The following is an 11,162-nucleotide window of genomic DNA, read 5'->3' as shown; positions in this document are numbered from 1 at the left end:
TGTTTTTGAATGCGGTGATGTTTTATACTGTATATGAACACAATATAATTGATAATTATTTTGAATCCAAAATAATTTTGAACAATTATTTTGACATGCATTTGAATACAGATAAACAAATGACAAGAAAGACTATGACTACTGTGTGTTATTTGGTACTTTGTAATGCAGGATCAGGTAAAACGTACCTTATAAATAAAAAACATGATAATACAATGATAAGAATCTGGCCAAAACAGTCTTACAGCCATGTGCATTTCACAAATTTTATTGTTTGTCCTATCTCTTTTATAAATAAACCTTTATTTTGTTTGAAAAGCACTGTTTTGTGTGATTAATCACTTCTGAGTCCCTGATAACTTCCTGCTACACTTTCTTTCACAAGAAACAATCTGACCTAAACTTCAGTACATTAAAGGGTTAGTTCACCCAAAAATGAAAATTCTTTCATTAATTACTCACCTTCCACACCTGTAAGACGTTCGTTCATCTTCAGAACACAAATTAAGATATTTTTGATGAAATCCGAGAGCTCTCTGACTCCTCCAAAAACAGCAATTTAACCACCACTTTCAAGGTCCAGAAAGGTACTAAACAATGTAAACAACGTAGGAGAATGACACAGAAGAGAAGACATTGTTGAATAAAGTCATTATTTTTGTGCACAAAAAGTATTTTTGTTGCTTCATAAAAGTAAGGTTGAACCACTGCAGTTTTAATGATATCTTTACTACTTTTCTGGACCGTGAAAGTGGTGGTTAAATTGCTGTCTATGGAATCAGACAGCTCTGATTTCATCAAAAATATCTTAATCTGTGTCCCGAAGATGCACGAAGGTCTTATGGGTGTGGAACGACATGAGGGTGAGAACTTAATGACAGAATTTTTATTTTTGAGTGAACTAACCCTTTAATGTTCATGTACGACGTTGGCTGAAATGTGTGTGTCCAGCAGGGATGTTCAGAGTGCCCTGAGGGAGTGGTGAAACATGTATAAGATGGAGTGTAACTCAGCAGTGCTAGTCCTGGATTTGCATCCTATCTGACAATATACAGACTTCCATGCTATATGTTCCATATCCTAAAGAGCATTGTTCAGTATAGTATAATATAAAACTACTAAACAAGAGTTGTTTTATACATTTTGAGTGATTTTTTGTCAATGTCATCTCCAGTAAAGACATAACCTATTTTTTTTTTTTTTGCCCCAGGGATGTTGCAGACAAGACTTGTCAGGATACATGCATTGAAGTTTCCAGGACAAAGTAATGATCTGACCACTAATATTAGGCACAGTCTTGAATTTTATTTGGATGCATTTTAATATCATCCTCCACTGTTGCACCCAATTTCTGTAAGTATTCCAATTCCAATTTTTCTGCTGAAAAAATCATCATCAAATATGTACTTTGAAACTGTGCTCCATTATTTTTCACCTCTTCAGACTAGGATGTACAGGAAGAGAATGATTTATAAATAATCCAACAGGTTAGAAAGGCATATTTTGTGATATAATTTGCATATTTTACTGCTTGCAGTTTTGTCTTTGATATCAAAATAAAATGTATTAATGTTAAAACACATATGTTTTTTTACACATGATGCTCATCATGCGGATCCTGGTTTGAATTAGCCAATGTCTCTCCCTCGAATTTCCTGTTTGCTCTACCAACAAAATCAAAAACCCATAGATAGCCTAATACAAAAAAAAAAAAAAAATCTCTTTATTTAATTGCTTTTACTAGTTACTTTATGTTACTGTATAAATTACAAAGTTTAATGTTTCTTATTTTCTATCTAATCTATTGATGTCACATAGAGTAATTTTACATAGTAATGTGCACACAGACAAAGAGTGTGCAACATTCTGTTTAACACCTATTCAAAATTATTCACTTGAACACACATGTGTTTATACAGAGACAGCTCAGGTCTAAATGCAGTCTTCGAGTGTCTGCAAAGGACACCAAAAAGGCGTTAAAAGTATATTAATATGCGCTGCGCTTTGAGATGCAGATGCAAGCATTGGTGAACGGATGCGTGGCCTGCGGTTTAGTGTGCAAGGAGAGTTTGCGGGGACGTTTCCGTAAACACACAGTGATATCAGACGGGCGTATCGCCACTGCTGCGCATGCGCACAGGGCTGGAGAATTGACATCGCGGAGCAGTACTGCAATATCCATCGATTCGCGACCGAAGATTATCCATCTGCATTCTCGCAAGACTGGTATCACCTGTACATATTAATCCATAACAACTGTGTCATTAAAGCAATCATGTCCATGGGAAGTGACTTTGGGAACCCTTTACGGAAATTCAAACTTGTTTTTCTAGGGGAGCAAAGCGGTGAGTCTTTGGGTTTGCCACGACTGGGTTTAGACGAACCCATTAACCTTTCAACACATGTATGAAGTACATTAGTATGTTGTTGAGTGTTTCGTGTATCTGCTTGTTTGTGGTGGTATTTCAAACGATGTTATCTCCATAATCGATTCCCTGTCAAACAAGTCGGTTGCATATGTTTAATTTTTGATTAGTCATAAAAATGTATAGCTATGCAGCGTCATTACACTACTAAACATCCTTCTGTGAATATAACGTGATATAATCGTTATTTGAACAACTGTTATGATTGTCACTTGCATTTTCCATTGGAGGATTATTGATCGCTTATATTCTAGCGCAGTCTAAATCGCTCAAAACAAATAATATGAAATATGTCATTCGAAAGAAATGTAAATCGCTTTATTAATATAGACGATCCACTGATTTAATATGTCATGAAACAGAAAGGCGCAGAGGCTTTGCATTTCCCGTGTGTCTACAGGAGACACACCCAGGTTGGCAGTCAGTGTCTGTGGGATTCTTCAGCAGAGCAAAAATAAAAACCTCACGCATCATTTTATGAGCAGTCATAAGATCAGACTATATAATGGGAATAGATATCTTGGTATATTCATTTGGCTGTATGATGGTGTTATCAGTGTCACTGTCACTGTCGGTGTTTGTGAAGACGTAATCAGACGGGCATTTGAGATCACGTCTGTCATTTGATGACTGGACATCCAAACATTGCAAAATATATCACTGAACATGGCGTCACCGTAAAGTTGAGATATTTTTTAGTCTTGAGTATGCATATATTTGCCATACGTTATCTAGTAATGCTTATAGCTCCTGATACAATGGTTATGTCTTCATCATTCACTGTTCGTATGGAGAAAATGGACAGCCAGTCAGACAGAGGGCCCTATATACAGTATGAAAGAGCATTTAATCACAGTTTTGTTGATTGCAGAAATGAAGACTAAATTCCCAGAGAAACAGCTGTCTGCATCTTATCTTTGAGAATGAAATAATAAAAAATCCATTGCAACCTGTATATGATGATAGATATTACCACACCTGCTAGAAAAGTCATTTTTCAATGATGGAATGCCAATTTAATGAAAATTTACTCACCTTTATGGTGTTAAATTTTCTCTTTTTTTCTGTGGAACACAAAAGGAAATGTTAGGAGGAATGACATTCTCAGTCACCACTCCTCTTTTTTTCCATATAATGAAAGCGAATAATTAGTGAAAAAATGAAGTCATGCAGGTTTGGAGCAACATGAGAGAGAGAGAGTAAATGCGAACATGGTTTGGGCGAAATATGTCAAAAGACCACTTGTCTTCTGCTGTCCATGGTCCTGAATCTAACTGCTGGTCAGATTTGGTTGATCTTGTTTCAAGATATAAGCAAGAACAACCCTCATCCTTCCAGAGAAGAATGGGTCCATTATTCCCCCTCGTTCTATGAGCTCCTGTATAACTATTGGCATTGTGCTGTTTGATGATTTTAGTATCTCAGTTCAGCCTGACAAACAGGCCTGACCAGATCGGCCTGAAAAAGGCAGTCCTGTAGTGAGTGTATGAAATATGTACTCAGGAATTTTGCTGTCATGCACTGCTGCGTTTTCAAGCCATTTTTTCATGTTGTTGTAACTCTAAATAACAGTGAAGTCCAAATTACATTCTCTGTCTAATCCTTAAAAAATGGACTGTCATTTGAAGGACAGAGGTTAAGACAGTGCTTTGTTTCAGCATATGTTGCAGTATGGTAGTGTATGGTAATTCAATTAGTGAAAACACAGTGTATAGGGTTATGTCAGGACAAGCAAGTCATTCATTACTTCACTGTGTGTGATTCATCTAAATCTCAACATTATCCTGTTTTTGTTGGTTTCTGTTACAGTTGGGAAAACATCGCTGATAACAAGGTTCATGTATGACAGTTTTGACAACACTTATCAGGTATACTAACTTTTTTTGTGCATACATTAATGTAGAAGTTTACAAAGTATGTTATTTTGTATCTTACTTTGAATCTTATTGTCATTACAGGCAACTATTGGAATTGACTTTTTATCAAAAACCATGTATCTGGAGGACCGAACTGTAAGAAGCTTTGAAGCTAACTATATTTAATACACATATATATATATATATATATATATATATATATATATATACACACACATAAACAGTGCAGTTTCTACAAGTTTGTCTTTTTTTGCAGGTGAGGTTACAGCTATGGGACACTGCAGGGCAGGAGCGGTTTAGGAGTCTAATCCCGAGCTACATTAGAGACTCCACGGTGGCTGTGGTGGTGTATGACATCACAAGTGAGCCACACACATGCACTCATACACACTTTAAGCGATTAAATGAAACATGTAAAAGCAACTGCTCTTGTGTTGCCATGTTGAACATGCATTTAATATAACCACTAGATGTTCGAATTAAACTGATATTTTTTTCTTCTCTTGCTCCAGATATCAATTCATTTCAGCTAACCTCCAAGTGGATTGATGATGTCAGAACAGAGAGGGGAAGTGATGTCATTATCATGCTGGTCGGCAACAAAACAGACCTAGAGGAAAAGAGGTGGAGTCATTGATATTATTAACTAGGGCTGGGCATTGACACAAATTTCACGATTCGATTCGATTTTGATTCCCAAGCTTGCAATTCGATTCAGTTCAATTCGATACCAATTCATTCGAGACTGTCCTCCAAAAAAGCACCTTCAAGCACAGTTATTACAACATATATTTACATTTTAAAGTCATGCGCCCTCTAGCTGGTGTAAAAATAATGATGCATAACTGTCGTTACCAATCAAAATGCGTGTTCATTTAAATGTGGACTTTTTACACCATTTCTCCTATTTCCATTTAGCAAAATTCATTTTTTTTTATTAACGACTACACCTACCTCACCCCTAAACCTGACCTTAGTAATTTATAGTGCATATACATTTTATGAGCACATGCATTCCCTGGGATCGAACCCACAATCGCATGATCACATGAACGCATATTATTATTGCAATGCTCTGCCAACTGAGCCACGCGAAACCCGAAATAAGACGCAGATAAAAGGGAACAATACATTTAAATGAAAGTGTCCTGTTGTCGATAGGGGTGCAACTTTAGCAAATGCTCCTATAGGTCGCATTTCATGAATTAAAATGAAAGTGTTCTGTTGTTGATAGGGGTGCAACTTTAGCAAATGCTCCTATAGGTCGTATTTCAGGGAAGTGACAAACGACCCATATTGTCGTATTGGTTGGAGGACATGTTGATTAATTCAGGCCTGTCAGGTACAGTACATGGCAAATTTCCTCAAGGAAAAAAATACATCAACAGGTGACCCCAGCTTATACATCACTATAATAATATAATATTAAAGGTTAAAATGAACTGATTTGTAGAGTACTTACGTTTAAATTACACATAAGGAAGTTTTTACTCTCTAGAGTTAATTTTTCTAGCCAACTAATGAGTTTTAAATGGTTTTCTAAGGTAAATGTAAGATTACCTGACATTGTATACAAGCTGTTTTATTGACGTCTTTTGGTGGTTGAAACATGATTTAGCGATTGATTATATGTGATGGTAAGTTGTACTGTTTCTTTTAACATTCCTTCTGATGTTCATGTTTATTTAGTGCTGTAACTAGTAGTACAGTGGAAAAACTGAGGTGCTACAGCAATTTGTCGTGCCAAAATGGTATTTATTGTTTGAATTTCATAATAAAATTGGCCGAATTTAAAAGCTGAGACTTCATATCAGAAGTAACAAAGCACAAAGTTTATTGCGATTTAATGGATTGGAGGCGCGCTACAATGTTTTGTTCCTCCATTAACTGAAAACAGCATAGACTGAAAGATTGATTATTGGGATTTAAGAATCAATATCAGTTCTTCAAAATGAGAATCAGTTAAAATTGAGAAATCGTTATTTTTACCCAGCCCTAATATTAACGTTTAATATATTTTTTTTGTGTGTGTGCTAGAATTCTTCATTTGTAAGTGTCACTACCGTATCCATTTTCATTTTGATTTGTTTTTAAATGTATTCAATTAATTTATTTAAAATGATCATTTTACTTTACTTTAACACATTACGATGGCATTTGCTCTGATAGGCAAATCACTATAGAGGAAGGGGAGCAGCGGGCCAAAGAGCTGAATGTGATGTTTATTGAGACTAGCGCAAAGACTGGCAGCAATGTTAAACAGGTGAGTCTCAGAGCATTACAAAGGCAAATAGATTTGATCCAATAGAGTAATTTAATTGAGCTCATGCTCTGTAACATGACACATGGAAATCTCTAAAAAGATTTGATTTAGCCACTGAATTGTTGCCCAAAGGGCTTTAGCTGTACCAGTCTGCTCTGGAAAAATAAAAAAATCTTTGTCTGATTTCATTCTCTTTCTGTTTGGTTTATCAGTTGTTTCGGCGGGTGGCTGCTGCTTTGCCCGGAATGGAGAGCTTGGATGATAATAACAAAGAAGGAAGTATCCTTTAATGTGTGACATTTAAAGGTGATATGTGTTGTTTCTGAGGACGTGCCCCAGCTTTATCATGCAGAGACAAAACAAGTAAACCAAATGAGTAAGCCATTTTTAGTTTGATTTCCCTGGGAAATATAAACCCTTGGCTCTGTGGTGCAATCAGAATGTTTGTTTAGGCATCCTGTCCATCTAAACACTGGTAAACAATGGCAGATGGAGAGAGTGTTCCCCGAAAACTGAAAACAATCATTATTTTTCCATTTACGTTTCCACTAGTGAAACTAAAATGACACAATTCACTCAACTCAATTCAAGTCAGTCAACATAAAATTTCCTCATCTTATTGTGCATGATTTGTAGGTGCACATATATTCTAAAGAAGAAAAAATTGTCTAAAATGGAATAGCTTTTTTTAATAGTTGACATCATCAAGCCTTATTTTCAACAACTGCCTGGATATTTTTTCAGTAACACCAACTTTTCATGATAAAATCAATAATTTTTTTCTTTTTGACTATGCGTTTTCACTCCAAATAGAATTGATGGAAGTAAAGATAGACTTAATAAGGGATAGCGATATAGTTGGTGTAGGATTTAAATTTCACTTCACTAATTACAAAGAAATTGCAAATAACACATTATATTAAATGTGAAATTTTGAAGTAGAAAGACTGAAATGCTATTTTGTACTCCAATAAGTTTTGTTTCATTTACAACTTTGAAAAATAATTTTTACAGTGTATATAGGAAAGCTACTTATCACCATTTCCTTGATTTCCTTGACACACACCCCCCTCCCAGTGATCGACATTAAGCTGGACAAACAGCCGGATCCTCCGGCCACTGAAAGCGGCTGCTCCTGTTAGTAGAAAGCGGTTCGGACCTTCATTAACACCACACGCTTGTTCTGTTGCTTCCTATGGGTCCACGTCCTGTTGAACTTTATGATCGGATATAGGCGTTTTACATCTATCTGATTGAGTCTAAAATTATACTCCTCAGTTGCAAGAACGAAAAAAAAAAAATCTACACTGTCTGTTCAATTGCCAAAATAATATCATAGGTAATTCAAAGTGACTAGCTAACAGATTCATATAAGACAGGAAGTGGCATGTGTACCATCTTCGGACAAAAACATTCAGAGTGGATTATCAGTTGTTATGTTTTGTATTTTTGTACATTACAAAAAGCACTAAATGATGCCTTCACAAAAAATGAGTTTAAGATTCAAGACGGATGGCGGAGTAACCGTCTTTCGTCTATAGCATGCATGTGAGACAACTTTTAGAATCTGTCATGTCCTTTGGTCCATACACATCAATAGTAACGAAACGATGAACTTAATGTAAAAAAGACAAGAGAGAGAGGGCCTGTTCAAAGTCTTAGTGTGGGTCAGTGTATACATCCTACATGCTAATCCAGTACCAGCCTCCACGAGAGGTGCGCGTACTAACCTGGCTAACCTTTAAAGTGCCGTGGCACTGTTGCAAAGAACCAATGGATTTTTCTGCTAGCTTCATGTATACACTTTAGATCCGCCAGGCGGTACTGTATTGTATATAGTATTTATATTATTGTGAACATCCATCATTTAGACGTGGTTTATGTTCACCTGTACAAATGTGTTTTGTTTTTTTTTCTTTCTTCTTTTTTTAATATGACAAGGGCTTCACTCTTATTTTGTCGGTCTCACCCGTAGCCATACACTGGTAGTAAACTATTATTTATGATTTGGGCATTTTGCTGTTGCCTTACACCGTTTTACTCATTGATTAAGAGAAATTATATCTGAAATAATACTATTATTCCTGTTAAACCCCTTCAGATGTTTTAAATCTTTTTTTAAATTATTATTATTCCTTTTTTTTTACGTTTTGCAGCCAACTAGAACTAAAAAGAATGAGATAAGTGTCATTCATTCGGTTGGGGCGAGAAAGGCGATTTTGAGGTGAGCCTTAGGAAACAACAGATTTTCATTTCAAATACATGCACTTTGTTATGGGTTCTGACAAGGAAATGTGTGGTTCACCACATCATGAAGTGATGAAACAGACAAATGATTGTCGTATCCCTCATATATCTGTGTAGTAAAGCTCTTGTAGTCTCCCGCACGTGTCGAATGGATGTGTAGATTAAAATTCAAAATGTTGCAGGTGAACGCTTACATCTCAGAGAATCCTGAAACGTGAAGACCTTTTTAAAACCGCGCTGAGAGAGAATGTACCCGTCTGTAGTCCACTCACAGCATTCTGGTTATTGCAACAGTACGTTTAAGAAGTTGTTTACAAAACTCTGGAAACATAGTATCTTTAATATTTAATGTATTTGTTTTTTTGTTTTATATTTTGAATTGTTTACATAAATGCACTGATTAACACCACTGATTGTATAGAGATAATTTAGGATATATTAGGTATTTATAATATATTTAATGTTAGTGCTAGTTCCTTTCTGGTGCCAATAATTCTATTAATTCAAACAAAAATGGACATGAGGAATTACTGTGACTGAATTGTTGGTACTAGGCTTGACTTTAGTTTTTCGGATAATTGAAGGGCCCGCTGATATTAACTATGGGGAGGGACTGATGTTAATGAGTTTTGCATTAACAGGGCACAGAGTATGTCATCTTTCACATTTCCGTTTCTTTCGTTTTGTCATCTTTCACTTTTGTACACTAGTTGTGCCTTCTGTTATTGTGGCATCACAATGCAAAGCTTTCATTGTATGGCTACCCGAGAACACGTATGTTATAGAAGGGACGGATTTATGATGACATTATTGTATTTACACCATCTAGCCAATTCACAGTTGGTTGAGAAGAATTGCAGAACAGTCGAGTGCAAGCGGAAGGTTGTATGTAAGAACAGGAAGTTGCTGCTGATAGTGTGAGAGGATTGAATCTGTCAAAGTTGTTGCCGTAGGGTTGTGTAGAGCAGTGTAGTTGGCTCTTTATTCACTCTGTAAGGACATTTATGAGCATGACATCTGTCTGAAAAAAAAAAAATCAATAAAATTCATGTCTTAATACCATACTGTCTAACGTCTGCTATTACAATGCTGAGTGTGATGTTGATTTTATACAGCAATTCAACTGCTGTATAAAAAGTGTGAAAAAAAGGGAAGTTTTAATGAAGTTCTGATTTCATAAATCTAAATTCACCTGCCTCACTGCAAAATTATATTTTCTAGGACTCACTGAAAGCTGAAAGCAGTTATAACTTGGAGCATAAGACGTTATTAATAATTCCCACACAACATTTCAAATGCTGCATTAATGGCTAATCCACATCTAGTACATTTATTGAGATGCACAGAGACTGGGATTCCCCTTGGCATGGAAACTATAGTCCTCAGGAGAGACAGGTGACTAAAAGTAGACTGCTCACATGATCGAGAAATCGTTTCTTGCCCAACTGTGGACTTTCCAAGCCATACCGCACAAATGAGCATAAATGCGAACAAATGAGGGGCAGGTATTTTTATCCAACCTACAAGGGGCAAGTTAGTGTTTTAACTGTAAATAGAAGTTCAATGTCACCACTTATCACAGCAGGACTAAAGGTCTATGAATCAGTGGCCCCTGGAGGCCAAGAGCCATTTATTGACCACAAATACGCCATGTCAATCACTGACAGCCATCACACTAAATAAAAGGAAACAAGCAAGGTATCGCTAGTCCTCATCACCAGCATCTGTTGTAAGTACTATGTTCATTTTTTTGTGTGTGTTTAATGTCAGGTAACAAAAAAATCAATATGTACCATTATCTCTGAAGGTTGCATGATGACTGATAGTTTTTATTATTTAGGATAGGGGTCTGTGACTCTCAGGGGTGGTTTGATCTCTATTTTTTGTGAAAAATAAAAAGCTTACACCAAAATATTACATTTATTAATTTTAATCTAAATATTTCAATGTTCTTGCCACATTAAAAATGTATGGTAACACTTTATTTTACAGTGTCCCTGTTACACATCTTACATGTAGTAAACAGTAAATTATGCATAATTACAAACGACTAAGCCTAATTATGCTGTAAGTACATGTAGTTATTTAATAATACTCAGTATTTAAATGTATAATTACACTGTAACAAGAGCATTTTAAATATTGGCCAGTTTAAAATACAACTCTCAAATGTATAATATGCAACCTTCTCCATCTCTTTATCCAACAAGGGGGGTTTAAAAACTATTCATGTACACGATCTATAATATCTAAAGAAATATAGAGTGCTCTTTGAATATCAGGGCCAGAAGTTCAGTGTGAGTTTAGTTGTGATCTATACTACAGGACTCCAGTACTTCTTGTAGAAGC

General features: G+C 35.8%; 1 protein-coding gene across 1 annotated transcript; it reads left to right on the top strand.

Moving 5' to 3' along the window:
- Window positions 1–2,155: 2,155 nt before the first annotated feature.
- rab6bb (RAB6B, member RAS oncogene family b) lies at window positions 2,156–10,037 on the top strand. Its single transcript, XM_067362386.1, has 8 exons — window positions 2,156–2,345; window positions 4,236–4,294; window positions 4,385–4,438; window positions 4,560–4,665; window positions 4,816–4,927; window positions 6,473–6,566; window positions 6,779–6,845; window positions 7,644–10,037. The coding sequence occupies exons 1-8, from the start codon at window positions 2,276–2,278 to the stop codon at window positions 7,706–7,708; spliced, it is 627 nt and encodes a 208-aa protein (XP_067218487.1). The 5' UTR covers window positions 2,156–2,275; the 3' UTR covers window positions 7,709–10,037.
- The last annotated feature ends 1,125 nt before the right edge of the window (window positions 10,038–11,162 follow it).

This window comes from Chanodichthys erythropterus, chromosome 16 (genome assembly GCF_024489055.1).
Source record: "Chanodichthys erythropterus isolate Z2021 chromosome 16, ASM2448905v1, whole genome shotgun sequence".
In the NCBI taxonomy this organism is placed as follows: Eukaryota; Metazoa; Chordata; class Actinopteri; order Cypriniformes; family Xenocyprididae; genus Chanodichthys; species Chanodichthys erythropterus.
Note: the sequence above shows the minus strand (reverse complement) of the source record. Positions and strands in the feature narration are given on the sequence as shown.

Bases quoted from the DNA above. Each gene is read 5' to 3' on its own strand.
- rab6bb (XM_067362386.1), top strand. From the start codon at position 2,276: ATGTCCATGGGAAGTGACTTTGGGAACCCTTTACGGAAATTCAAACTT. The intron at 4,295-4,384 runs GTATACTAACTT...TTGTCATTACAG, and splicing joins GTTTTGACAACACTTATCAG to GCAACTATTGGAATTGACTT. The intron at 4,928-6,472 runs GTGGAGTCATTG...TTGCTCTGATAG, and splicing joins ACAGACCTAGAGGAAAAGAG to GCAAATCACTATAGAGGAAG.